This window comes from Harpia harpyja, chromosome 12, assembly GCF_026419915.1.
Source record: "Harpia harpyja isolate bHarHar1 chromosome 12, bHarHar1 primary haplotype, whole genome shotgun sequence".
NCBI classification, from domain to species: Eukaryota; Metazoa; Chordata; class Aves; order Accipitriformes; family Accipitridae; genus Harpia; species Harpia harpyja.
Window position 1 is genome coordinate 7,756,386 of NC_068951.1, and position 27,978 is coordinate 7,784,363.

The 27,978-nt window shown below is 47.1% G+C and overlaps 2 protein-coding genes, 1 long non-coding RNA gene and 1 other non-coding gene across 7 annotated transcripts; 3 read left to right on the top strand and 1 right to left on the bottom strand.

Moving 5' to 3' along the window:
- The first annotated feature begins 265 nt into the window (after positions 1-265).
- On the top strand, positions 266-15,586 carry UNC45B (unc-45 myosin chaperone B). 2 transcript variants are annotated; one of them, XM_052804655.1, is made up of 21 exons: positions 266-377; positions 727-811; positions 947-1,116; positions 1,917-1,953; positions 2,289-2,464; positions 3,025-3,114; positions 3,620-3,787; positions 4,976-5,144; positions 5,434-5,604; positions 6,458-6,629; positions 6,976-7,276; positions 7,689-7,783; positions 8,451-8,592; positions 9,042-9,182; positions 11,740-11,867; positions 12,341-12,407; positions 12,781-12,894; positions 13,006-13,121; positions 13,468-13,585; positions 13,694-13,849; positions 14,766-15,586. In XM_052804655.1, the coding sequence occupies exons 3-21, from the start codon at positions 955-957 to the stop codon at positions 15,030-15,032; spliced, it is 2,790 nt and encodes a 929-aa protein (XP_052660615.1). In that variant the 5' UTR covers positions 266-377; positions 727-811; positions 947-954; the 3' UTR covers positions 15,033-15,586. The 2 variants fall into 2 exon arrangements, with proteins under 2 accessions (XP_052660615.1, XP_052660614.1); XM_052804654.1 differs by lacking the exon at positions 266-377 and having other exon boundaries at positions 581-811.
- Positions 15,587-21,252: 5,666 nt separating this feature from the next.
- Positions 21,253-23,315, top strand: LOC128149635 (uncharacterized). Of its 2 annotated transcripts, none has more exons than XR_008237718.1 (3): positions 21,253-21,438; positions 21,883-22,030; positions 22,907-23,315. It is a non-coding gene; the product is annotated as an uncharacterized LOC128149635 (long non-coding RNA). The 2 variants fall into 2 exon arrangements; XR_008237717.1 differs by having other exon boundaries at positions 21,883-21,962.
- Positions 22,235-22,332, top strand: LOC128149737 (Z30 small nucleolar RNA). Its single transcript, XR_008237801.1, has one exon. It is a non-coding gene; the product is annotated as a Z30 small nucleolar RNA (small nucleolar RNA).
- A 1,805-nt stretch (positions 23,316-25,120) lies between the features above and the next one.
- Positions 25,121-27,974, bottom strand: PEX12 (peroxisomal biogenesis factor 12). Of its 2 annotated transcripts, XR_008237716.1 has the most exons (4): positions 27,787-27,974; positions 26,912-27,456; positions 25,555-26,353; positions 25,121-25,392 (listed from the first exon to the last, which is right to left on the bottom strand). XR_008237716.1 is itself a non-coding variant. In XM_052805087.1 (3 exons), exons 1-3 carry the CDS (start codon positions 27,910-27,912, stop codon positions 25,954-25,956), a joined length of 1,071 nt encoding a protein of 356 aa, XP_052661047.1. In that variant the 5' UTR covers positions 27,913-27,974; the 3' UTR covers positions 25,121-25,953. The 2 variants fall into 2 exon arrangements, 1 of the variants encoding a protein (XP_052661047.1); XM_052805087.1 differs by having other exon boundaries at positions 25,121-26,353.
- Positions 27,975-27,978: the final 4 nt, after the last annotated feature.

Below are 27,978 nucleotides of genomic sequence, written 5' to 3' on the forward strand. Positions count from 1 at the left end.
TCACAGCAGTGGGCCAATATGCTCCAGTACAGACATCTATGTCAGTCTGTGCCGGTGGGCTGCCAAACAAGGGCAGGTTGGCAGTGCTGGACATGGGTGGGATTCCAGCGGGGTGGGCTCCCAAAGGCCCTGCGAGGAGGAGGCAGCACTGGGTGCAAGTTGGCGTTCAGTCCCAGGGTGTTCTGGAAGGTGCTGGGCACTGCTGCAGCTGCTGGCGTGGGGCCGCTTGTCCCTGAGGCTCAGCTGTCTCATGCTTCCCTAAATAGAAAGGGAAAAGGGTCTGAGCACTGCAATGGGGGTCAGCCATCCCAGCCGCGGGCTTTTTTTGGCATGAAACCCCCTCATTTCTGCTCCCCACACCCAGTGCAGCTCTGCAGGTAGAGGGAAGCTGGGATTTGCCCCGGCGGGTGGGAGAGGATCCCCTCTTGCTGCAAAGAGGTGCTGCCTGCTTGTATGCAGGTACCCCCCCCCCCGAGCTGGACTGGCTGCTGGGGGCCCTGGCTCAAAGCCTTCCCCAGACACTATATAGCACAGGGGGGACGAGGAGGAGGACAGGCTGCGGTGACAGGTGACGCTGACAGGCGGCAGGAGCTGCCAGGTCCTGCCCAAACTTGGAGTGGGAGGCGAGCTCTTTCCTGAGCCACACGGACCCTCTGTGGTGCTGGCAGACTTCTTTAATTCTTTTTGTTTGTTCGTTTTTCTTTCTTTTATTAACTGACTCCTGAGGATCTACAGCCCTGGGAAAAAGCTTCTGAGAAGCCACAGCCTTGAGGAGCAATTTAGGTCTTCACTTTCAAAACTCTTCAGTCTGGTAAGCTGCTTTTATTAATGTGTGCGTTAATTATATGCTGGTCTCATGGTGAAACTCAGCTTGATGGAGTAGGCAGGCGACCCCGGTGACACAGGCAGTTGAAAATGGGACACAAATTGATGTTTTTCCTTAAAGCTCTCCAGATGGAGGATCCCATCCAGCTGAAAGAGGAGGGCAATAAATATTTTCAGGCCAATGACTACGAGAAAGCTGTTCAAAGCTACACTCAAGCCATAAAGCTCAACAAGGACAAGGCGCTGCAGGCAGTGCTGTACAGGAACAGGGCAGCGTGTTTCCTCAAAAAGGTGAGAAAAGCTCCCAGCTTGCCTGGGTAGTGCTCAAGGGGAGAAGAGCAGGGAGGCAGCTAAGGGTGCTCGCCAGCTGCAGACTGTGTGGTTTGTCTGTTTATTGAATAGGGTGTTTGCAAACTGGTCTGAAATCTTGTTCTGGGCTTGTCCTGGAGCTGTAAAGCTGCCTCCCTGCTTCAATCCTGATGGGGCTGAGCACACTGGTTCAACTCAGAGATGGTCCCACTTAATCATTTTGAAGTAAAAGCTTTTGGCAGCCAGCCTACTCCACACTTACGGGAGAGCTCTGTAAGCCATGGGTTGGGGTGCAGAGGTATTGCTCTTGCTGTCTGCTCTGGCACAAGAGAAGCAGACACAGATCTTTAGCAAAACAAAAAGTTATTTGCATCTGTACCATCATTGTCTCAGCTCCCTGCAGTCAGCTTGTAGCAACCTGCCATGGGATTTTAGCAGATTGCTTGCATGTTCCTGAATTTTCACTAACCCAGAAGTGACACCAGCCCAGAACAAGCTGCAGATAGGCTGTTGTGAGTATCCTGTCTTCTTTCAGTGTCCATGATCTGCTGCTGCATCAGCAAGAGCATATGTTGTCTCGCCTGCGTCACAGACCTTTTCCTCTTCCCCCCATCAGTGATGAAAAAGCACCTAAACCCCCATCTTCCCTTGTGTAGGCTGCTGCTTGCTTCACTGGGGTGTCCTGTTAGTAAGTGGGAACAGAGAGGTCACAGTGTGCATCAGCAATGGGGACATGCCCTGTTATTCCACTGCTAACAAATCTCTCCTTTCTGGTTTAACAGGAGGAATACGCCAAGGCAGCTTCAGATGCATCTAGAGGTAAGGAGGCGGGTGTTTCGAGAAAGGAGAGCTGCATTGCTGGGTATGCTCGCTCCAGCCTGTGCTCACATCTGGTTTTGGGTCACTGTGGTCTTGTTCTTTGATGTCCACTAACCCAAGTGCTGAGGCCACAAGGGAATTAATGGAGAAGGTACGAAAGAAGATGCACCGATTTGGTGCATCTGTGCAATTGGTGCCAATCAGGTACCCATTCGTTCACAATGTTACTAACTATGTCTTAAGGAGCTGTAGTCACTGTAAAGCAAATCACAGTTTACACAGAGCATTTCCAAGAAGCAAACTCTGATGCCTGATGTTTTGGATCACTTTCCCAGCTATTGACATCAATGCTTCAGATATCAAAGCCTTGTACCGGCGCAGCCAAGCTCTAGAAAAATTGGGGAAATTGGACCAAGCATTCAAAGATGCTCAGAAATGTGCCACCATTGAACCCCGCAACAAAAACTTCCAGGAGACCCTGAGGCGACTGGGGGCCAACATCCAGGACAAGGTAAATGCCGGGGGAGCAGTCCTGGGTTCACAGATGGGGTGTGGGAAGTCCTTGCTCTGGGTTACACCGATGGATCGTTGGTCATATTGGAAACTCATAACAATGGAGAGGGATAAATAGGCTCCATTAACTGGAAGTTCATACTTGATGCATGTAAATCTGAGGATCATATTGAATGGTTAAATTAAGAAGCATGGCAGCTCACTCCTAAGGCTGGCCTGGTCCTGAATGTCTTGGTAAGGTCCTGGCAAGGAACTGGACCAGCTTTGGACTGGGTCTGGCAGCTGCCACATTGACTTACCTTTATGGGGGTGCTGTGGAGAAGTCCTTGCATCACTAGGTACCATGAAGTCTCAGAAATGATGGTTTAGGGCTGGCTCTGCCCATGCCCACGAGTCTGAGGTGGGTAATTGATGCTGATCTCTGAGAAGTGATGCCTATTTTGTTACTCAGCTTAAATTGTCTGTGGTTTGAGGGTCTGTGGTGTCCCTGAAGTGATAGAAAATTGAGGAGCAATTTTCCTTTCCCTTTGATGCACCATGCAATCTCTGTTGGCATAGCTACGCATTCAGTTCTCCACGGACTTGAGGGTACAGAAGATGTTTGAAATCCTGCTGGATGAGAACAGTGAGAAAGAAAAGCGAGAAAAGGTGAGAACTGTCCTGGACTTGACAGAACAAATTGCTGTTGTTTAATGTCAGAGGCCGCACCGAGGAGCGGAAGGCTGCATTCCCTTCCCCACCTCCCCCAGACAGAGCAGAAGGTAAGGAGCTGGGAGATGAACTGCACTCAGAGGGACGACTGAGAGGGGAAATGCCCCCAAGAGGCATCACCCTTGTGCAGTGGGAAGGTGGACCAACCTCCCAAAATTCCAAAGGTGGGATCAGACTGGAATTCTGCTCAGGCCCATCTCTGCCACCTTGCCCATGTTTCCCTCCAAGCAGTGACCCACTTTTCTTGGGCAGAGCAAAGCTGATCCCCAGATGGACCTGGAGAAACTGTCTGGTGGGGTCTGAACTGGTCTACTCCATCCGTCAGGAGATGGTCACACCACAGCTCCCACCGGGACATCCCAGAGCTTCACGGAAGTGTTTTGGAGGCTGCTATGTTAGCAGGCTGTGCCGCTGACCCCTGGTTCTTCTGTCTCCCACCCAGGCTGCAAACAACCTCATCGTCCTGGGGCGGGAGGAAGCGGGTGCCGAGAGGATTTTCCAGAACAACGGGGTCAGCTTGCTGCTGCAGCTGATAGAAACCAAAAATGCTGAGCTGATCCTGGCAGCTGTTAGGACGCTTTCGGGCATGTGCACAGGACATAAGGCTCGCGTAAGTAATGGGGTCCTTGAGACTTCTACTGCTATTGCCTTGCACCTGGGGGAATGGAAAATTGCAATAGTTCATGATGTTTGTGTGCAGTGGGGATTTCTTCTCTTCCTCCTGGTTCTTGCAGGAAAAAATGAAATCCTACAAACAAAATTTTAAATTCGGGGGTGGGGGCGGAATACAAATAATTATGCAAGTGGGGTTAACACAGAGTATTGAAACTGTCCCTGTTACTGTGATCCTCATCTATGGGTTCAAAGCTGTATGTGTTCCCTACGGTGCCTTCATGTGTGCTGGTGAAGTAAAATTTACACCGAGTTGTTACCACAGAAGTGGTGAGCATGGCTGGGTCAAATCCACGTCCTTCACCACAGGTCTCAGAAAAGCAAGTAATAACAACTAACTTTGGGAAAGTTTTGTCCAAGGCTTAGATGAAGGAAAGCAGGAAGGCTCTACAAGAAAGTTAAGGTTCCTGGGAAGGGTCCCAAGGCAAGTCGCTGGGGTCTCTGAGCCAGCTAATATCTTACTCTATACCAAGACAGTTGTTATAGTGTAAAACAGCTCATAAGAAGCCTTGTCTGTGTTACATGGTTGGAAGCAGGACATGGACATGTGCAAAATGAATATGCGTGTCAGTGTAACGGTGCAAAGGAGTGAGGGGAACTAAGACATAACAAAAATAAAATCTACTGGATAAAAATGCAGTGCAATGGAGACCTATTTTCTTTTTCTGAAACATTAACTGTTGTCATATGCAAAAAGGCTGTTCTGCAAAGCCCACTAGGTCAGTGTGTTTCTGAACATGCCTCCCCTGAATTACTGAAGTGCCACCACGCACGGGGACAGGTTGTGTGATGACACTGGGTTTGCTCACAGCCAGGATGGGTTTTGTGCACTAAACAGGCTCATTAACAGCCTTGCATGAAGGCCTCTTCCAAACCCAGCCACACTCTTCTCAACATCCTTGTTGGAAATAGACTGTTGCATTACTGGCAAATCTAGATTTTAGGAGTCGTCTTCTTATAAATGAAAATAAGAGTGAAAAGCAAACTGTGCCTTGTACTGACCCGGGATTCACTCAGGAAAATACCAGGAGCGTATAAGCTGAGGCTGACCTTTCTAAATCATGCAGGAAGGAAAGGCTCGTACCCTTTGCTAACAGCTGCCTTGCTCTCTCCTTTCTGAGGCCAGGCTACCGCCATTCTCCATTACCTAGGCATCGACAACATTTGCATGTGGATGTCTGTAGACAATGAAGAAATCTCCCTGGCTGTCTGCAACCTCCTGCAGACCATCACTGACTGCTTGCTGGGCCAAGGGAAAGAGGAGCATCACGGGAAGGAGGAGGCCGTAGTGCTAGGTAATGGTGTATGACCTGGTGGTCCTTCAGTCTTGCTGGAGGAGAAGTGGGGTGAGCAGGGAGGGCTCTGCTCCTGGGATGTCCACCTTATTCCTTGTTCTTTGGTGAAGTGGGGTCTTTACCCTTCAGCTGTCCAGGATGACAAACTGCACACAGCTCTTATCCTCATCGTGTTAACTTACATACCTATGTTCCACCCACACAGTGGCTTTCAATGGTTTTCACTGGGTTCATCTGCTTTTGAAGAGAATTTCTTGTAACTGGCTGCTACTGTCTTGCTTCTGTGTAGATACTAAAAAAGATTTGAGGATGATCACAATGCGTTTGCTGGATATGCTGGTCAGTAAGGAAGTATCTGGGCAGGGACGAGACCGAGCTCTCAACCTCCTCAACAAGAATATACCGAGGAAGGACCTGAAGGACCATGACAACAGCAGGACCATCTTTGTCATCGACAATGGTGAGTCCTTCCTCTCCATCCTGTTCTGGTTTGGGAGATGTGGAGCTGCGTATTCTTGCCTGAATACCTGTAGAAATGATCCTCTCTATAAAATAAATCCTCTCTGGCTTTTTTTTTTTTTTTTGTTCATGCAAGCCTAGAGCAAAGTTAGACTCAGCAGGAAACAGTATTAAGATTAGGAGAAAAAACCTGTGTATGAGAACAAGAATTTTTCAGTTTCTAAAGGACTGACTTAACTTCTCTGGTTAGTTTATTCCAATGTATTTCCTAATGTTAGGAGGATTTGGGTTGGATAAATGGTCTAGCTTAGACAGGATGACATGAGCACCCGCTGCACTTGCTGGATCCTTAAACTGGTCATATCTAAGACTGGAAGGGGGTGAGGAATTTGTGTGGCGTGTGTTTTTATACTAATTCCAATGCGTGTGTGTGTTACCATTTTGGTGGAAGTTTTTTAATAACACTTTAGCAAAAGGAGGGTTAAGACATCCAGAATCACTTGAAAGTCAATGACTTTTCCTCAGTTAAAGCCTCCAGCCTTGGAGGTCAGTAGGTTTAATGCCTCCTGATAAAAATAACTGATCCAGCCAGGGACCAAACGCACAGTTTTGCTTATCTTACCTGAGAGCTGGATAAAAGCCTGATGCTGCAAACTTGTAATCTCACAAATAGAAGCTCCTCCCCAGTAAATATCGGAGTGTCGTCTTTGTTTAAGGCTTATGTGGTTAGGCTGAAAAATGATGGAAAACCATCGAAGCCAGCTATTTCACTGCAAGAAACCAACAAATAGTATCTTGAGTTTTTTGTACAGTCCCTCTCCCCTCTAACAGCCATATCACTCTATTGTTTCCAGGCTTAAAAAAGATACTGAAAGTGGCGGGCCAGATTCCTGAGATGCCTGACTGTCTGCCGCTGACAGAGAACACCCAGCTGACTGCCTCCGTCCTCCTAAATAAACTCTATGATGACCTGCGCTGTGACCCAGAGCGTGACAACTACCGGGTGATCTGTGAGGAGTACATCAAGTGAGTCAGGGCTGGCTTACTGGGGCTGAGCTGGCCCAGAGGCATGGGAGCAGGAGGTCTTAAGGATGAGATGAGGCACTTGCAATCCACTTAGATGCCAAATTGAGGCCCTGGGAGACAATGATTTGCTTGAGATCCTGCTGGATCCTTCAGCTGGGATCCTCAGATCCTGGATCACAGCCTTTGCACGAATTTGGGCTCAGCTGTGTCCCAAATACCTATATATATATATATATTTCAGCAGTGGAGCTTGGCTCTCAATCTGAGGGAGGATGTTTGCTGCCCAAGGGAATGAGAACTGTAAGCAACTACTGTTCCACATGCTGACTCCCCCTATCCCATGCAGGAGCAAAATTGACCCACAGGACATGGATAAGACACTCCATGCCATCCAGATGGTGTCTGGAGTTCTGCAAGGGCCCTTTGACTTGGGCAACAAGCTGCTTGGCATGAAGGGAGTCATGGAGATGATGGTTGCCCTGTGTGGGTCCGAGAGGGAGATTGACCAGCTGGTGGCTGTGGAAGCCCTCATCCATGCCTCCACTAAGCTGAGCCGGGCCACCTTCATCATTTCCAACGGGGTGACGCTCCTGAAGGAGATCTACAAGAAGACCAAGAATGAGAAGATCAAAATCCGAGCCCTGGTGGTAAGGATGGCAGGCCCTGCCTCTATGGCACTATGGCACACTCACCAGCTTAACCCTGGACTTGGGACAAGGGGGAGGTCCTGGGAACATGTTGGGTTCAGTCACCTCAACTGGGGAGTGGTTTATGGTGCTTCCCCCTACAAGAAAGGGGGAGACGGCAGACCAGGAGAGCACAGGGACTATTGGTAACTTTGAAGGCAAAACTGGTTAGTCTTCTATTAAAGACATCCAATAAGAGCACAAAACCTTACTTTGCTCTGCTACAAGTTGAATGATCTACTGGGTGTTAGAATGCTTCCTCTTTGTTAGACCTGACTTCAAACTTTAGATATGGGATTAGGCTGTTTTGGGGCAGCAATGCTAGAGGATTAATGAACCTTTCTCACTGGTGTACCCTCTTCATTCTCCTCAGGGTCTCTGCAAGCTGGGCTCAGCAGGAGGTACAGATTACGGACTGCGGCAGTTTGCTGAGGGGTCCACTGAGAAGTTAGCCAAGCAGTGCCGAAAGTGGGTGATTTTACTTTTTTCTTCTGTTGTTCCATACTTTGCAAAATACAATATGCCCCTTTCCCCAGAGATCCTGCCTGCACATTGCCTTCATTTACTGTTGCTGCCTAACAGCTGACTGTGCCCCCAGAGGCATTGCACTGGAACCTGGAGTTCTTCTGTGCCTCAAGCAACCATACATTCCTCCTGCCTCAAGAACCAGATAAGCCTTCTCCCTCCCTCACTTCCCCTGTGAGACACCAGACATGGTGCCAGAATGGTACAGCTTAATTAAGTGCTATCTAGAATATGCACAAGCACCTTTTGAAGGTGAATTTACCAGGTGAACTAACCAAGGAGGTGGGATGGATTTAGGAAGTGACAGAATGGGTGATCATTGCTGCTGGCACTGGATAGCAGGGCATCATGTGTTTCATGTGATGGTGAAGGCAAAGCAGTGCTGAGTAGCTGTCCTGGTCTGTCCCCGCAGCATTTAGATCCCTTAAGTTGGGCCATGGGAGGAAGGTCGTGTCTCGAGGGAAGCACCCACAGTCTTTAGGAGCTGCAGCAAAACCCAAGTACATTTTTGGGCCTGAAACCATCTTAACAGCTGTTTTTTCCTTCCTCTTCTCCCAGAGAAATTAGTCCTGGCTCCTGAGATAGAAATGTTGATGTTTTTCTTTTCCAGATGGTTGTGCAACACTAGCATTGATGCCCGGACCAGGAAGTGGGCTGTGGAAGGGCTGGCGTATCTAACCCTTGACGCAGATGTGAAAGATGACTTCGTTGAAGATGAGCTAGCCCTGCAAGCTATGTTTGAATTAGCCAAGGTCTATCTCCTTACCTTGGTCCCTCATTCCTCTGGTAGCATGAAGTTCTCTCAGCTCTCCAGCCCAACGCTGACTCCCCAGGCAGGAGGAGCTGTGACCCCAACCACTCACCTCTAGTTTATCAAAACTTCAGTTTTGCCTGTGCCACGGAGATACCTCAAGGCTGTTATCATCCTGCTCTTCTCCCAAGGCTGGGGAAGGTTGCTTTTACCTTTACTGTCAGCAACTGCATGAAAACCAAAAGCATCAAGGTGTTGACAGCATCTGATGATGTCAAACAGCCTGTTGACCATAAAAACTTTTGTTTTTTCCCTGCCCTGGGCTATAAAGCTGGGGATAAGGCTAAGAACACTTCAGCTAGTGCAAGCCACCACAATGGCAGTCCTAAGGGACCTGTTTCCTTGCTGTGTCATCCTCACCCTCACATAAGCTTTTATTTTTCCGTGCAGACAAGCGACAAGACTATCTTGTATTCTGTGGCTTCTGCGCTGGTGAACTGTACCAACAGCTATGATACCAAGGAGCTGGTCCCGGAGCTGGTGCAGCTGGCAAAATTCTCCAAGCAGCATGTGCCTGAGGAGCATCCAAAGGTAGGTTGTCTACAGCCAGGGAGCTGTGCCGCGATTGAGAGACGGAGACCCGGCTTGATGCAAGTCAGGATCTGATTTATTGATTACAACAGTCATTTTTATATCTTTAGATGAACAATGAGCAGTATGCGTCTTAAGTTGATTGGTACAGCAGCTAATCACCTAATACATATTACAAAAGCTGAGCTCATGATTGGTTAGCAGTTAAGCAACAAGATTTATTACTACTTCTCCTTTCTCTCGGCCCCTTCCACGTATCCCTTGGCCACTGCATCCCGTTATTGTGCAGCTGACAAGGGCTCGCTGGCCTTGTTCCTTATCAGTACAGAGCCTTTTATGCTGAGTTATTTATATCTTGTGCAACTCCCGGCTCGCAAGGTCTAGCACATCCTTCCTTATCAGTTGAAACTCACTAGGAGTCCTTTTAAGAGCGATTGGGTCACCCCCGTCATCTCCCCCTTCTTGTTGCACAATAAGGACCTTCTTCACCGAGTTGGCTATTAGGTTCTGCATACACTGCAGGAAACAGGGTAAACAGAGTAACAAAAGGATAAAAACGACCAAAGCATACACAATCATTTTTACAAGGCTTCTTAACCATCCTGATAGGCCCCAACCTCCAAAAAGTTTGTCCAGCCAATCCCAGCTATCGTCTTGATGGAGTTTGGAAACCTCATCCTTGAGTTGCTGTATACTAGCGTGAATCGAGGAATCAAGTACCGTTACTGTGTGGCTGGTTGCCAAGTCCAACCCGGCGCTCCCGGCTGTGGCTGGGCGAAGATTTGAGACACTGCCGTATCCCTCTGCGGCATCGGGGGGTTTGGCTGCGGAACTTGTGTCTGCGCGCGCCGCTGTCCCGCGCTCCGTGACCGGTTTCCCTGTATCGGTTGTCCTAGGGAGTCATACTTAGAGCGACATTGGTTAGCATAGTGGCGCCCTTTTCGGCACCTAGGGCAAATCCCCGGCGCTTGGGGTTTGGTTCCGATGTTAGTAGCCACACAGTTCTTTTTTAAATGGCCAGGTTTGCCACAACCATAACAGACCCCGGGGCCCGCAGGGCCACGCATGGCAGCAAAGGCAGCGGCCATTGCTTCAAATTTATGATCTACAGTGCCAATTCTATTACAAGCTTCCACCATTTCCACGAGAGAGGGATTGGGGTTCGGAAGAGATTTCAATAATTTCTTACAATCCACATTGGCATTTTCCACAGCTAACTTCAATAACAGGATCTCCCATTGAGCCCCCCTCCCTTGATAAATAACAGGAGCAACTATTTTCTTTGCAATTTGTAAGTCTCCCTCTTTCAGAGCTTGTCGTCTAATATTTGCCCACACATCATGAGGATCGGGAGGATGAAGCTGCGGCTCCTCCTCTGGGTCCACTGGTCCTGGATCAAAAGGATCATCCTCTGGGGGGTACCCCGCGGCACACGCCTCTAGCGGCGCAATAGATTTTTGACCCTCCGATGATAACGGAGGTATCGCAGAAGAGTCTTCCTCTCTTTCTGCTTTGTCTTTGTGACTTTTTTCCTGGGCTTTTAATGTCTCAAAAATACCTCTCCACCATGGAAGCATGCGCTGTGCCTCGGCATTCCCCGTAGTCGCCGCATCCCATAGTTTCACCCCCACATCATCCCAAAGCTCTCGTGTGAAAATAGTAGATGCAGTTACAGTGGGTATTTTTACTTGTACCCATTTAAGCATTGCCTTAAGATCATGCCCAGAAATATTCTTTCCATGTTTTTGAAGAAGAGCTTTCATAAGTTCATATACGTCTCTCTCGGGGGAAGACACTTGATTCCCCATGTTTCCCACAGCTCACCTCTCTACTCCGGAGGGATTTCAGGCCAGCCGGCTCCTGCTTCCTTTCAGCAGCTCATTCAACGTTCTGTGGGACTCGCAGCATGCCACGCAGATAGGTGGTTCTTAATCCCGCATCACGTCGGGGTCACCAATTTGCCGCGATTGAGAGACGGAGACCCGGCTTGATGCAAGTCAGGATCTGATTTATTGATTACAACAGTCATTTTTATATCTTTAGATGAACAATGAGCAGTATGCGTCTTAAGTTGATTGGTACAGCAGCTAATCACCTAATACATATTACAAAAGCTGAGCTCATGATTGGTTAGCAGTTAAGCAACAAGATTTATTACTACTTCTCCTTTCTCTCGGCCCCTTCCACGTATCCCTTGGCCACTGCATCCCGTTATTGTGCAGCTGACAAGGGCTCGCTGGCCTTGTTCCTTATCAGTACAGAGCCTTTTATGCTGAGTTATTTATATCTTGTGCAACTCCCGGCTCGCAAGGTCTAGCACATCCTTCCTTATCAGTTGAAACTCACTAGGAGTCCTTTTAAGAGCGATTGGGTCACCCCCGTCAGAGCTGGGAGGAGATGCTTGGATCTCAAAGCTTTCTTTGGTGTATCCATTGGCACAGACCTCAGGTCTCCTGTCTCTGAGGCTGAAATTGCTTTGCTCTCCAACCAGGTTTGGCTGTAGTCAGCAGGATGGCAACTGCTAAGGGGCTAATCCCTTTCCAATGTCTCCCCTTAGGACAAGAAGGATTTTGTGGTGAAGCGGGTGAAGCGGTTGCTGAAAGCCGGCGTCGTCTCTGCCTTGGCCTGCATGGTGAAGGTGGACAGTGCCATACTGACAGACCAGAGCAAGGAGCTCATCGCCAGGTGCCTTCATTGCTGTCGTGGGAGCCAGGAGTGCTGGCCAGCCCATGTGCCACTGAGATGGGCACCTGGGCTGGTTCCTTGCTTCGTGGGATGGTGCATTCTGCCTATGGGGGAGGGATGAAAGGGAGATGGAGAAAAGATTTAAACCCAAAGTTTTTCCTAAGCAATGTCACAAAAATCCATGTTCTGACCTTGAAGCTGGCTTACAGGGCTGCTTTCCTAGGATGCATTTTGAATTTCTAGTCCTCTGTACTGGTTTTGGCTGGAATAGAGTTCATCTTACAGGCCTGGAAACTTCTTTCTGTGCCATTTGTTGCTCTTTCCTAGAGTGCTGTGGGCACTGGGTTAAACATCTGGAATTTACCTGGTGGATCTGGCACCCCTGCAAAACCATAGCCCCCTTCCATGAGGGATGTGGGTTATTATTGCCTTCCCATGTGGCTGTTTCACTAAGTGATGCTGTGCTTCTGCAGGGTGTTTCTTGCCTTGTGTGAAGACCCCAAGGACCGTGGGACTATTGTCGCTCAAGGTGGTGGAAAGGTGATTACTTTTATGTTTGCAGCCCAACCTGATGTGCAGTTAATGTCCGCTGGGAGCCTATGATATGTCTACAGTGAGGGAAGGTGACAGAAAAGTATGAGCTGTCTTGGTGGCCCCTGGGGCCCAGACTGACACTCCAGTCCTATCTCTGCAAGCCTCCAAAGAAGCAATCTTCTTGAAACAACTGTGTGAGAGCTACAAGCTCTGGTGTGATGCCTACTTCAGAACAAAAGCAAGACATCGCTGTGGGCTACAGTCCAGACCCACTTCTTCAACAGATACATCTTTAGGATATTTTAAACTTATTTTAGTATATTAAGGCAAACCTGTAAATCTTCTCACAAGCATTGAATGGTTTCCTGTGTGTCACTAGGCCCTGATACCTCTGGCTGTGGAAGGCACAGAAGTTGGCAAGATAAAGGCTTCTCACGCTCTGGCGAAAATTGCTGCAATCTCCAATCCAGACATGGCATTCCCAGGAGAGAGGGTAAGCTTAAAAAAACCAACAACAACAACAACAAAACTTTAATTCCTTTAGCAAATGAAAATCGCCAAGATCTGAGAGCTGGAAAAGCAGTGACATGCCTTCTCTTCTTAGGTGTATGAGGTGGTGAGGCCCCTTGTCAGCCTGCTCAACACTGAGAGGGATGGCCTCCAGAATTACGAGGCTCTGTTAGGTCTCACTAATTTTTCAGGAAGAAGTGATAAACTTAGGTGAGTTTAACTGCTTTTTGACCTTCTTTCTTCCCCAGGAGTGAATGTGAATTTCAGTTCAACACTTTTCTTGTAGGACTATGAAGACTGGTCAGGTTGAGCTACCTTTGGCAGAGCTGCAAAGGTCTCAGACCTAAAAGATTAATAAAATAGCTGGGAAAATGAGAGTGGCACACTTTCCTCAGAAAGAGGAAAGACATGAACCTAATCTGCATAGGGAATGAACCACACGTCATGAGCTCCAGGACACTGATTTGTTTCAAGGCTTTTCCATGTCTGCAGCTAATATTTAAGTTGGTTATTGCTTGTCCCATGATGTATTTTATTTGACTGCTCTTCAACACAGGATGAAGATAGTCAAAGAGAGGGCCCTGCCAGATATTGAAAACTACATGTTTGAGAATCATGACCAACTTCGACAGGCAGCCACGGAGTGCATGTGCAACCTGGTGGTCAACAAGGAGGTAACTCACTGGGCATCTTAAACTTGATTGCGTGCACCAGTTCGTGAGTCCCTGTGCTGAGGCATTCCTACTTGTGTTATCTCTGGATATCATGAGGAATTTTTTTAGGTGCAAGAGCGTTTTGTGGCTGATGGAAATGACCGGCTGAAGTTGGTGGTGTTACTGTGTGGTGAGGATGATGAGAAGGTCCAGGTTGCAGCAGCCGGAGCCCTGGCCATGCTTACAGCAGCACAAAAGAAACTCTGCTCTAAGATGACTGAAGTGGTAAGGCCGTAAGTCTGATTATTGGCAGTGTAGACATACCCTTGAAGGGGCCTGGCTCAGTCATGAAAATGCCTCTCAAAAGGAAGAGGTAGTCTACCAGTTTGATAGTGAGGAACTTGGTGAAGTTGAGACCTGGGTGTGCATGCTCCTAGTCCATCCCTGCAGAAAGTAAACCAGCCTGCCTTATACTAGACTTCATCTCAGAGCTGGAACAATTCTATATAGCCATTCCTCACGCTAAGTCCTGGATGCTAACTGTCAAGCAAGGTTAAGAATGCAGAATATTATTCTATAGGCCCTCAAAGCTTTTGATACATAACCTGAAATCCAAACCTTGTTTCACTCAGAAGTGACAAAAGCTTGACAGACCACCTATTGAGCTTTACAGATCCCAAACCATCTCCATTTCCTGCACAGATCTGTAGGTCCTGAGAACTCAGACCCTGCACAGCTGAGTATCTGTGAAGAGCTGAGGCTGAGAACTCATGAACCCTGTTGCGTTGCGCACACACTGATGTTGGACACTGGGGCTTGTTAGGATAAAAATGATTAATTAATCCAAAGGAGGGGCTCGGGAAGATCAGTGGAGGGAGTGGGTGGTCTGCTGCTGGTCATCTCAGCTGTGTTAATACTCTGATCAGATTCTTTGCACAGAGATCATGCAGCAGCCTAAACCTGAAATGTGTTTCATATGGTGCTAGTGTCATGAAAGCTTCTGACTTTAGCATAACAAAAAACAGGTTCAAAAGTTTGGAGTCAGGTTTCCTTAGTTAAAGAATCAAATAACCGTACCTGACGTGAGTATTGAAGAGGGGAGTCCCTGTGCTTCCTTCTGGTGAGACATGCCTTGCCAAACTTGCATTCTTGGTTGAGGTATTCTTCCAATCAATACTAACAATCTCTCTCTCCTTTGAAGACCACCCAGTGGCTTGAAATCCTGCAGAGGCTCTGCTTGCATGATAACATGGAAGTACAGCATCGAGGGCTGGTCATCGCTTTCAACTTAATCAGTGCTGACAAAGAGCTAGCGAAGAAGCTGGTGGAGTCAGAGCTCCTAGAGATCCTGACATACATTGGCAAGCAAGAAGATGACCCCAAGAAGCAGCACATCATTAACGTAGCACGTGATTGCCTCACAAGATGCATGGATTATGGTCTGATCAAACCTCTGTCTCGGGCATGAGGAGATGAAAAGCACCAAAAAGGGCTGAATGTGGGGAAAAATGCTACTGAGAAATGTGGAAAACCGAGAGCTGTGAGGAAAATCTAGCACTATTGTCAAGGCATGGAATAGTTTGGGGACAACTTTGGAGGATCAGAAACTGTATGAGGAAAAGGGGGACATTTGCCTGGGAAATTTGGAAGGTGTCCATTTGAGTAATTCCCAAATGGTATAAATCCTTTCTTTGCCCCTGTTCAGCTGATAACAATGAAAGCTTCAAGGCCTAGCTGTAAAAGAGGTGGTTATGTTGGAAATGTGGCAGAGTGCTGTTGGAAGGAAACTCAACTGAGCTGAAATCTGTCCTGCATCCATCTACAGCTCCTGGTACTTCTGGAATTCCTAGCAATGGTGAAACAGGGAGGGTTAAATGCCTTCTATTCTGTAGTCAGAAAATAGGTTGGGTTTTAGCTGTATGCTTTTTTGTTCATTTATGGTAATTTTTAAACAGCCTTAACTGGTGTGCCACAGTGTGAGGATGGTGGATGAACTCTTAATAAATTCACTACTTTGTTCCATGTGGAATTCCTGTTTTGCTTTTATAAAGCAAATGGAGAATCTAAGGCAACTCCAACTTGCAGCCTTGTATCACACCCAGGAAGCTGGAGTAATTGTGGCACAGCTTGAATTTTTACCACTTGTGAAATATCCAACCCTGCTCAAAACATGTGAAGTCGCCATAAAAGGCTGTACGAGGAGGTGGCACTAATGGGTTAAGCTGAGGTTCACACCAGGACACAGTGTATGGCTCAACAGGGAATGTTGAAAATATCTCATTTATGGAAGAAGTAGAATGAGAAGCAAACACACCAGTTGGTCATCACATTAAACTTTATTATATAAATGTTTGCATTCACATGATAGGTGTGGCATGATTAAGTGTTGAGGTTTTGGTGGTTATGAAAGGAACTGGAGATAGTATTTCCTTGTATGTTGATTAAGGAAAAAAGATGGAAAGTGCCTCTAGATTCCTGAAGTTAGAAAAGCAAGAAATTTTAAGCTAATAGGTTTGACAACCTAATGGCAAATTTGTCTGGAGACTGATTCCAGCTGTGTACAATGTCTTCTCCTTGTTGTAACCACATTCAGTTAAATCACTGGTGCTTTATAATCACACTAGGAGGATATTGGACTGTTCTTCCAAACCAAATGAATCACAGGTCATTCTGTGATGGAAAACGATATGGTTTGTTTTCAACCAGCCTTCAGTTTTGGATACCCAGTTTTAGGAATTTTGGATCTGTCTTTCAAAAGTATTTAGCATCTAACTCTATACAGAGAGTTTTATCTAACCAGCATGTCTGAAACCAAGACAAAACATGCTATTGGTATCTAAGGGCAGTTATACAAAGTTTTCCTTCCTCCATTAAAGCTCCTCTTTGGAGCAACTGGGTTCTTGTAACCCATACTGACTGTTGCTGAAATTGAGTGGGGAAACTACTTCTGTAAAAGCCATTTGTTTGTATTTCTTAGCTAAAACATGGACAGAAGGCCCCATTTTTACTTTCCTAGATCTCTGAATAGAGGCTGTGTTTTAAAAACAATGGCTTCTACCACCGGATGCCTATGTTGTTTGGTAACTTTTGTGAGCTGTGCTATGAGTATGGGAGTGAGCTGGTAAAAGCCGGAAAGTCTTCCAGTTTCCTGTCTTGGCATAGTGGCTTTCACTTGGCAATGCACCTGCATGCAGTCAAAGGCTGAGCATCAGGTTTTGCAAGTCCTTGAAAGGAGCCTTCAGGGAATGATGTAATTCTACTGACATTCAAAGTATCTCTTTTCTCTGCATTATTGAAACTTTACATTTGATTTAAAACAGACTGTAGAGGCTTCTCAAGAATGTCTGGGCTTTTAGAGAGGACCAGCCATTAGAAAGGAAATCCTTCTACTTCAGATATAGAGTAAAAAAATTTCAAACATACATAACCATTGACCTACTGGGGCCTTGTTGGGATCCTATGTGGTTACCTGTTCTCAGTTCTCAAATAACAAGTGTAGATTTAAATTGGCTCTGGATGCTACACAGACCAATATATTTCTTAAAATTTCCTTCTGAAACAGAAAGGGTTGAGGACACAATGCTGCTTTCTCAATGGACACTGTCAAGAATAGATGCTCCTTTAGCCCTCCCTCTGTTTTTCTTAATGATACATTTGACTGACTTCTTCATTTCTGATGCTAGTATTCCACAGTATGCTCTTGCTTCTTCATCTCTGTAGCACAGAACAGCAATATCTTTCTCGGAGTAACCCTTTTTAAGATATGTACAACAATGTTTTGCCACATACTTTGCTATTCCATTTCTGACTAGTTTGCTGAGCACACATGGCTCTGCAGAATAACCTTTCCAAATATTGATTAGGAATTTTTAGGGTAGTGTGCTTTACAATCATTTCCATATTTTCTTTTACATAGCTATAAATACTGATAGCATTACAAACCACTTTCGTTAGTGACTTGACAGGATCATGCCATGCTGCTTCTGGAAGACCAGTTGAGGAGGAGTGACTTGTCTGTAAGTAGTCCAAGAAAATCCAGAAAAAGCCAGGCTCAGGGAGATGTTGTGATGAAGTTAGAGTCAAGGCTTTGTTATGCCAATCACCTTCCCTGTGCTTCCTCAATTATGTGCTTCACATCATTAAAGCTTGCCTTCTAAAAGGCTACTCTTGTGACAGCTTGGCAAATGTTTTTCTGCCTACAGAAGAGATACAAATAGATTAAAAACAATCTCTGCATTGCAAACTATTGGTTATACTTGATCAGAACAAAGTGAACGCCCATGATATTGAAGTCATGTTTATTAGTAGATGCTCAGGATGTCGGCAAAAGGATTTGAGCCTTACTCAAAACACATCCCAACTACATACTTCAGACACTGCAGTGGTGGTGGACCAAATAGCATAGTTGTGGTTTAACCCCAGCTGCCAACTGAGAACCACCCAGCTGCTTGCTCACTCCCCCCAGGTGGGATGGGGGAGAGAATCAGAAGGGTAAGTGAGAAAACTTGTGGGTTGAGATAAAGACCCACAGCAAAAGCTGTGCATACAAGCAAAGCAAAACAAGGAATCCATTCACCACTTCCCATCGGCAGGCAGGTGTTCAGCCATCTCCAGGAAAGCAGGGCTCCATCATGTGTAACGGTGACTTGGGAAGACAAAATACCATCACTCTGAACATCCCCCCTCCCTCCTTCTTCCCCAGCTTTATATGCTGAGCATGATGTCATATGGTCTGGAATATCCCTTGGATCAGTTTGGGTCAGCTGTCGCGGTTGTGTCCCCTCCCACCCTCTTGTGCACCCCCAGCCTCCTCGCTGGTGGGGTGGGGTGAGAAGCAGCAAAGGCCTTACTGAGATCTCACCTGTGGCAGGAGCACAGCTTATTTCCAGTAGCATAGATTTGCCTTCCGTGTGGCCAAATATTAAGCCAGAGAGCTGCAGGGCACAAAAACTCCAACGAGCATCTCCTCCAGATCTGATACAGGAGTCAAGTTTCCTGCCTTGTCTGCCTCTCCTCTGAGTTAGCTCTGCTGAGGAATGTAGCTCTGCTTCTCGTAGCTTTGAGTTATGGTAAAACTAAAGCAGCAAGAATGTTAGTGTGTGCTAATTTTTGCTACCAGCTGGAGGAATTTTCCCATCCAGTTCCATGAGCGTGCCTCTAGCTTGCTGCAACAGGACAGCCTGGCTGACTGCTGAGATCTCAGACTCCCTCAGTGTGACAGAAGAAAAGGACTTACCCCATCTCTTCTTCTTAGCTCTGGGCTAAAACATCAATATTTGAAATATCAATTTTAAATATTTAAGGATTTAAGTCCCAGAATGATGTGCAGTAGAAACGGGGTACAAAGCATCCAGAGCGTGTTACCTGCTTTCATCTCTGCCCCCTCCCTCTATTAAAATCTGGGAGAAATGAAAAGTACTTTGTTGCTGGTTTCACTTCTCTGCCGGTTTTGTTTTCTTCTCCTCTGTGTTTCCTGTGACGAAGTACTAGTGTCCACAGACTTCACGGGATCTTTCTAGCTCTATCTGAAGTTCAAAACCAGTTTTTGCTGGGAGCTCAGCCTTCTGGAGCTATTACTTCCCTCCTGCTGGTACTCTTCTAGCGGCCAAGGCGTTATCAGAGGAGACAAAGATAGTTGAAAAAGATAGTTTAGAAGAAATCCCCCAACTTACAGCATTTACATACGTCATTGCTTGTTCAGTCTGAAAAGTTGGTGTTCCATTAAACCTCCAGAGCTGCAAAGTCAGAGATACAGTTCTGGAAGCTGGGAAGCAGGATAGCAAGCTAGAAAGTCCCATTCAGAAGATACAGTCTGAGTATTTTCATTTGCAACATGAAATTCAATTTTCTTACTTTTTGCACCGACAAAGCATGCTAAAGCTAATAATTTTATACTGAAATCATGATCATATACAATTTTCAGCTGAAATAACTAAAGTTATGGATTAAAACTGTCTCATAACTTTTCCCCATGAAGGTGATCCATGCAGGGGGGCACTTTGGAGCACCCTCAGTGTCACCTCCCTCCGTGGGACAGAATTCCGGCAAAGGCACTGAGATTGGGGAAATAGTGAGGACCGAGAACAGGGAAGGTTGTGGGCTTAACTGCAAAGCCTTGAGAAGCCTCGCACAGCAGTGGCTGAGTGTGCCCATGGTATCTGCTCAACTAAGTTGTGTAGTTTTTTGAGGGGAGGTGAGAGAAAATGAAATAGTGTGGAAAAAGAGCAAGCTAGCACTAGACTGCAGAAACTTGCCTGCAGGACAGGAAGGAAACAGGAATGTATTCTGTGGGCAGGATTACACCTTCATGTACAACAAAAAAATGCTTTTTAGCTTTTGATTCCATACGGTGTAAAAGAGAGTCCCCTGGTCAACCCCCTTGGCAGGACCTGGTGTAATACCCCCCCTTCCTTGCCTTGCCCCTTGTCTTCTCCTTTCTTTTCCTCTCCCTTCAGACTGCATTCTGGTGTCCCAGGCTCCTCTTTATTCATTACAAAGCACATTTTTTTCCAGTTGAATTTTTCACGGTGCCCACCATGCTTTACTGAAGACTTGCAGATTTCTCCTCTGTGGGCTGCACAGAGTCAGAATGAAACCCACAGCTGCATGAGCGAGTTAAAAAGCTTTTATTTCTTGAACTCTGAGTCTCCCTACATACTTACTACCTCACTGGGCTGTCTTTGCCCCTCAGATTGGATCCTCCTCTTGATCCCGCACAGAAAAGTCCCCAGCAGGGTCAGAAACCCCCTCCCCAGGAAAACCAGGTGAAATACATCTCCTGAAAAAGGAATGCATGTTACACAGGAATTTCTTGCAAACTGCTGCCCATCAAGAGGAACCGAGTTACTGCTTTAGAATAGGATAAAGCTACCCATCTGGCCTTAAACAAGCAAGCGTTTTAACTTATATATTGAATCATGACACTTTCCCTTCCAAAGCACCTTCTGTTCAATTGTTGGAATATTTTTATTCTCCTACATTTTTTTTTGTTTATTTCTTCCCTCTTTTTTTTTCTCAGTTGTTTTCACGGTGACACCACACTCGCCACGCTGCCCCTTTGCCGTGGAGCCGTTGCTTCACGGCATGAGCCGGGCCCTCAGGACTGGACGGCGTTTGAGGCAGTGACTTATCACCGCCTTCTGCCTCGGCTCAGCAAGTCATGTCGCTGAGGAAACGGAAGACAGAAACTGAAGCAGCTCCAGCGGCGGCCGCCAGAAAGAAAAGGCCGCTTAGCGCCGGGGCAGGGCGGGGCCGGGCCTTCCCGTCCCCTCAGGCCTCCTCAGGGCGGGAAACGCTCGCACCGCCCCGAGCTCCGCTAACGCGTCTTTCTATTGGCGCTCACCCGGGCTCGCCGGCGGGACCGCGCGGCGCTATTGGCTGTTGGCCGCCGGGTGGGTGGGACAAAGGCGGGCAGCGCCGCCTGGGCGTGGCTGGGCCTGCGTGAGCGTGAGTGGTGTGGGATGGGGGCGGCTGCAGGGGGATATGGCGGCTGGGGGTGCAGGGGCGGAGGGGCTGGGGGGACCAGGGTAGGGCAGCTGAGGGCTCGGGGTATGGGGGGACGGGGCCAGAGAGGCTGAGGGGGCGCGGAAGGGGCTGATGGGGGGGTGAACCCGACGGAGGTAGGGCATCTGGGGCTGAAGGGGTGTGGGGGGGAATGAGCAGGACAGGGGTAGAAATCTGGGGGCTAGGGGAATGCAGGGGGCTGAGCGGGGCGGGGGGGACACAGGGGCAGTGGAACTGGGCACTGAAGAGCTCCGAGGGGCATGGGGGGAGAGCGCAGGGAAGCAGATGGGAATGGATGGCATGAGGGAAGGGTTAGATCAAAATAGGCCTTTGGACCCTTTGGGAGCCGCTGACTTCAGCAACGTTTATAGGTATGGCAGGTTTTTTCCTCTTGTTTTGCCTGGTACTGGCTCTGCCTGACCTTGGAGCCCAAACTCGTGACCTGTCTTCTCTAGCTCCAACTCGGTTCTATCAGGCACATCATCCTCCTCCCTTCCCTTGCTCGCCTGCTAAATGTGCTTTGTCCCCTTATCTATAACAGTAGGAGGTGATAAGGAGGAAAAAACAAACCCTTAATTCATGGATGAGTATAAAACTTAAACCAGCTTCTTTTATCTGTTGCATGCTTGCAGATCAGCCAAAGCTTTAATTAATGCCTGTTTGGAGTCTCTCGTGCCTTATGGAGTGGCATTGTGTATAGGTGTGTCAGGAGGAAAAAGAGGGGTTTTGCTGGCTTAGCTAATGGTGTTTGGGGAGGGGAAATGGAGAGTTTTTTCTTGTGTAACTCTACCAACATGGCTTTGTCATGCACACAGCTGAACACAGAAGCTCTGTGTGGAGAGACTACATCCATACTGACGGTGCAAAGTACCACCTCCTCCATGCTGCTGGGAAGGTAGAAGTAGCAACTCGGGGCTTAGTTTTTCAGTCTTGTAACAGCCACTCCTGTTTCATCTCCCAAGGGTCAGTGTTAACTTACTGCAAACTCTGTCCTGTAGAAAGCCATGTGATCCTGAAAAGAATTAACCCAGAACCCAAGTTAACCTGTGTTTGTTGGGGGTGGGGAGGTGTCTGTTTGTTTGGTTTTTCCTCCAGGAAAAAAACCCCCACCTTTCTAGTTCCTTACTTGGGAGCAGGCTTCTTATTGAGTGGAAATAAATTCGCCCAAAGCAATGATGAGCGAAGTATTCTCTGAACTGGTATTGCTGAGACTTTGTGTCTTTGCTCTGACCAGGGCATGATCACGTAATCTTCTCTCTGAGCTTATTTAGGCTAAGCTCATCTAGAGTAAACAGCTTTGCTGCTTCTTGAAACTTTTTGATGCACCCTAAAAAATACTGAAAAAATATTAAGAATTTTTAGCAATTTCTTTTACCAGCAGAAAAAAACAAAACCTCGATTTGAAAAGCGAGTAGTGCAAATACTTGTTTGGATTTGTGTATCTTGCTGCAACGTTGGGTTTAGTACTGAGCTTGCAGTGAGAAGGATTTCTTGTTTTTTCTCCTGTGTGTGACATGGCTTACAAAACTCCAGATACTCTGCCACTGTATCTCCGCCATTCGTAAATGCAATGCAGACTCTGTAAAACGGAGTTTGAGCCGTCTGTCCTGTAGGTACCTCATTAGCAGCTGGTTCAGCTGTACTCTCATCTAGTGATTGCCAGCATGGCAGCAGGAGTATTTTTGGAAGCGAGTTGCGGTGTCGGGCCTGGCTCTGGTGCTCTGCTCTGGATGAAGTGCAGCCCTTTTGGGGGGGGGCAGAGGGGAAGGCTGGGCTAATCAAACAAGCGCAGGAAGAGATATGGAGCTATTCTCTAATCTAGTTTTTATTCTCTTCCAGGTCTTGGTGACAGCTTGATGTTCATTTCTCCCTGTGAAGGAAGCTTCTATGGGGAATATGTACCTAGGAGTATAGTTACAGTGGTTTTCTCTTAACAGGAGAAGCCACATGGTTTCTGTTAAGGAAATAGGGAAAACAACTCAGTTGCTAATGCACTGATTTTTTAAGAGCATCCAGATGAATGTGAATGTGGCTTAGGTTCACTAAACGTTTTTTAAAAGACTTGCAAAGTCAGGTTCTGACGGTAGTGTATTGGGTAACTCCAGTGCTGCTGTTAATGTTAATGTAATTGTATTAAGCAACAGAACAAAGCATCCTGAATGCATATATGCTACATGACTGTATAGAAGTCACAAATTAGGATGTAAGTCCAAAGGTTGGTTTAATAAAGTTGGTGTTCCCTGAAAAATGTTTTCTTGTCTATCTTTAGACCATCATGACTTTAATAACTCTATTACAGTTAAAAAGCAGATAAACAGGAATGTTTGTATAACCCAAATCAGTAGCTTTGTTTTAGAGCAATAAGCCAGATAAATGGGTATGTGTTTGGCTACTAAGGACAGGAGGGTTAGAAGAAGCAGTCAAATCCAAGTTGGTATTCTGCAGCCATCTGCAGGAACACTAATCTGCCAGGTAACTGCTGAGCCATTGTGGGCTTAGTGCCTGTTAGTCAGCTAGGCATTAAAGAGCAATTTAACATTCAGAAGAGTAATTACAGCTGTTCAGAACTGTGAGACTTAGATTAGATATGGGTGGTTCTGTTCAGGTTTCGGAGCTGCCGTGGAGTTGGCCAGATCCAAGTTTGGCAGGGACACGGTGTTGTGCAGCGTGGTATGGCGGGAGGTGGAGTGGAAGGCAGCCACGGTGAGCATCTGGCGGCCATTCTGGGGAGAAGAGAGATTAACCCGGGCAGAAGGAGGTGTAGAGACCCTGGCGCAGTGTGTGTGCAGGCAACTTGGTTGTACTGTTCAGCAGTTAGTGAATCCTTCTGGATTAGAGAGGATGGTGCAGAACTTGCCCAAGAGCTCTGCAGAGTTGGCATCGGTCAGTCTTCTGTCCCAGGTCTGCCCAGCTTCTCACTGAGCAACAGACAGATAATTTGGAAAGTATAGAAAGGATAAAAGGAAAAGAAACCTATCCTGAAACTGAATTATCAGTCAGATCCTTCAGCTCTTATTTAAATGAGCAGTTGCACTAGAGTCAACACCATCAGGCCCATGTTTGTCTGATCAGACAGGTTACTGCAAGACCATACCGCAGCAGTGGAGCATCTTGGGTGCTGGCTTTTCACAGAGATGATGATCTCTGTATGAAACAAAACTGATGTAGCAAGTGGTGTGAGTTAATATCCAGCCCAAAGCCAGCTATGTTAAAAGTGATTTGAAATCTCAGAAAATCTCACGCCTTGATGTGATCTCTTTTCCAGTAAGGTGTGTGCTCTTACTGGCTCTCTAAAGGAAGGGAGGTGTCTATGGATCCTGTAACTACTGGAGAAAGGAGGCAGTTTTTATTATTATTCCATAGTGGCACAGGTAGAAGGGTCTAGAAGTTGTATGGCGATAATAAGACAAGCATTGGAGACAAATCTCATTTGTTATAGTAAGTGTTTTCCAGAGTATCTTTGGGAGGATGCAAATTGCTGTATTTTTCTGCTTTATTCGATAGCCTTGCTATCTTGCTTCCAGGTGAGGGAGGATATTAGAGATTTTTATCTTCTGAAGCAGAGCTCAAGTGGGGGGAAAATGAGATGACCAGTTCAGTGGATTAAATGTTCAAACACATCTCTTAATCTGGAAAGACCATGTACTTTGCGCAGCAAACTTTGCTCTTCGTATTCTAAAAGCAATGTCACTGTGATGTCTGGAGTAGCTAACTGCTGCTCCCTAGAGCCGAGTCGGGAAAAAAACCTTCCATCGTGAAAAAGCAGGTGTCAAGCAAGAACCAGCCATAATGTCATACACATTTTCTTTTCTCCTCTGTTCAGTGAAAGGATGCTTTCCTGTGATATGAATGTGCTACATGGTTGGGACTGGAATAATTTCAATGTAATACTTAAATCAGACAGACATTAAAGATTCTCAGCCTACAAAACACTAATCTTACATCCATTATCATCATCTGCAAAGATGAAAGCAGCTTTAGTCTAGTCTCCCTTATGTAAATAGAGCCCCTAGAGGAGCAAACTCTTTTTCCAATAACCAGAAAAGAAGTAAGTAAGGTTCTCAATCAAGAAAGAATTTTGCTTTATAAAAGCAGATAATAACAGATGCAAAGACTTATTTAACAAAAAACAACTCTCATCATTTGGCACAGTTGCTGCTTTAATCTGGTTTGTCACTTTTCTCCCTCGTGCAGAAAACGTAATGTCCTTCTTGTATCCTTGTTTGTACACATCACCTCTTGTTCCTTTAAAGAGTCCAAAGTCTTAATTTAGAACTGTTGATGGGAATTAGGGGTGTGATGTTCTCAATTCAAAGGCTGATAGCCTGAAAACACAGGGAGACTCTTAAGAGGAGCATGATCAGAGGAGAGGTTTAAGCCTGTCTCTACCTCTTTGACAAGCACTAGTGCCAGAGCTTGCCTGGGGCAGCAGGAGCGCCTGGGAAGCTGCTAAGGGAGGAATAACTCGCTTAGAGAATTTTCCCTACCTCTTTAATTTGCTGGCTCATGCCCTCGAGCAGGACTTTTAGCAGTTATGCTCTCTGATCCTCACATCTGCATTCTTCTTATCCAAATCAATGTTTCTTCCCTTTCGGTTGGTCTTTGAAGGCATTTCTGTGCCGGCTGACAGGATTGTGGCTGTCCGATCCCTCTGAAACTGTCACAGGATGTTTAAACAGCTAATAAACAAAGGGGAGAGCCTTACCAGAATACGCAAAGGCAGCAAAACGCTGATGTACCAAAGTTCAAAGGAGCTTTAGAGATCACTGATGAGTTGTAGTGGTTGAAAGTCTTCTACGGGACATAAGAAGGGGCAAATTTAGGCTCGCTGCTACCCAGCCGCTAGCCTCAGAGATGTATCTCTCTGACAGCATGAGGCAGGCCTTTCAGCTCTCAGGAGAGTACAGTTTGACAAGGTGCTGCAGCTCTGTGGCGTAGCCTGTGATCGGGCAGCGCTGGTGAGTCTTCACGTAATTGTACACACAGCGGTAGCAAAACACAAAGCCGGACGTGGACAGGGCCGTGGCATTGACGCGAATTTTGCGGCACAGAGGGCACACGGTCTTCAGTTTGGGTAAGAGAGCTGAGCCGGCCCCGTGGTCGAGGTGCATGGGGGGTGGAGGAGTTGGGAGTGCTGTCAGAGATTTGATTGTCTCTTGGTTTTCTGAGGAGTACCACCAGTCCAGGAACTGGAGGAAGAACACGCTGATGGACAGCCCGGTGGACAGGGAGAAGGCAATGCCAGCCAACGCTTTCCTCACTGCTGACTGCACTTGTGTTTTAATGCTGTAAAAGAGAGAGAAGATAGGGAGAAATCGTTACTACTGCACATTTGTCCATCTGCAAACCACAGCAAAAAGGACTTGGGCAGTAAGTCACCGCTTTATACAGGTTCTTAATGCTAAGGAAGTTGGTCAACATATCCCATGTTTTTAACGAGGCATCTGCTAGGATGTTTCTCTCGGATTCTTTGTATTTTAAGAAAGCTTCAAGTCCTGTTTTGTTCAGAAGTCTAAATTGGAAGAGTTTGGATTGAGGGGACCTGGACCACAGAGTGTTTCACTCATGGATCGTTGTTTTACAGGCCATTAAGTGTGGCCATGACTAGCTGCTGCTCAGAAAAATCAGAAAGCTAAGTTTCAGTCATTTTAGCAATATTGTCCCTGCTACTTGTTTCCTTATTTACACTAACGATATACCCTTTTGGAGCATGTTTTGCCAGAGGTAGACTTCATCTTGAAGAATTTCTGGAGAACAAGACAGTTTTACTTGCAGCATCACCTCTAAATTAACACACCCCCAGAACCCCGTAGAGAGCAGCAGCTAAGCCATGTTCTGACATACCTGTGTGTTTGACTTGCGGTGGCTCCAGCCAATTTCTTCTCCAGGGCCTGCATATCCTCTGCAGTTAGTCTGACGAGGCGAACACCAGCCAGCCGCAGCATGGGTGAATGATGCTGAGCTTTCCCAAGGATATAGCACAGTTGCTGGATGAGAAACCAGCCCTCCCAGGTCATGTTTACAAAGGGGTAGGCAGCTAGAAAGGCTCTGTAAAAGCGCTTCCAGGATGATGATGGAGGGTGGATGGAGTACTCATCCTCTTCCCTCAGGCTGGACACCAGTTTCTCTAGCTTTCCTTTCAGGTAAGGAACAAGAACCAGCAAGAGGAGAGACTTCCAGTGCTGCCTCTTTGGCAGGCCAGCAGTGGCCAGAGGCTGCTGTCTGTGATCTCCTATTGGTATCCTCTTTAAGCTATAGAAGTTTTCAGAAAAGGAGGCACTGCACCTGGTCAGATAGTGCTGCTGGAGCAGCAAATCCAGAAGGACATAGATCTCATCAAACCAGTGCCAGAGGAAGCCGTATCGGCCAGGATTAGATTCAACAAGTACCTATGGAAAGGGACACAAAGCAGAAGGAACTGAAAGCGGAGTAATGTGCTAAATGACAGCAGGTACAAATTATGCCTCCAGTTCATAAAGCGAGCTGGGTGGGTCAAAACTGTTACGCTGGCTTGTGAGCGTGGCCAGAGGTAAACCCTGGCGACGAACGGCTCAGCACAGAGCACAGGGTCCCTCTCTGCAGCAGTTTCCCCACAGAATATTCACCCTCAAGACACTGTTCACCTCAGTGCGGTGCCCCCAAGGCCTGCAGGGAGGAGGACGCCTCTCGCCCCTCCTCTCCTCCCCTCCCCCCAGGCCTGCGGCCTGCCTCGCCCTTACCTTGGCTAGGTGCTGCAGGGCGGGTTTCACGGCGGCCATCAGGCTGTCCTGAGCCACCGCCTCGAAGATGGAAGGCCGGTCGTCGCCGGCCGAGGGGGCCGTGAGGTGGGCGCCCAGCTCCGCCATGGCGCCGGCTGCGCCCCGCCCCGCCGCCAGGGGGAGCCCCCGCCCCGCCCCGCCCCGCCGGGCACC

Excerpts from the sequence above, each read along its gene's own strand:
- UNC45B (XM_052804655.1), top strand. The coding sequence starts at position 955 with ATGGAGGATCCCATCCAGCTGAAAGAGGAGGGCAATAAATATTTTCAG. Across the intron at positions 2,465-3,024 it reads GGGCCAACATCCAGGACAAG|CTACGCATTCAGTTCTCCAC; the intron begins GTAAATGCCGGG and ends CTGTTGGCATAG. Across the intron at positions 3,115-3,619 it reads AGAAAGAAAAGCGAGAAAAG|GCTGCAAACAACCTCATCGT; the intron begins GTGAGAACTGTC and ends TCTCCCACCCAG.
- PEX12 (XM_052805087.1), bottom strand. The coding sequence starts at position 27,912 with ATGGCGGAGCTGGGCGCCCACCTCACGGCCCCCTCGGCCGGCGACGAC. Across the intron at positions 27,457-27,786 it reads CCCTGCAGCACCTAGCCAAG|GTACTTGTTGAATCTAATCC; the intron begins GTAAGGGCGAGG and ends CCCTTTCCATAG. Across the intron at positions 26,354-26,911 it reads ACCGCAAGTCAAACACACAG|CATTAAAACACAAGTGCAGT; the intron begins GTATGTCAGAAC and ends TCTCTTTTACAG.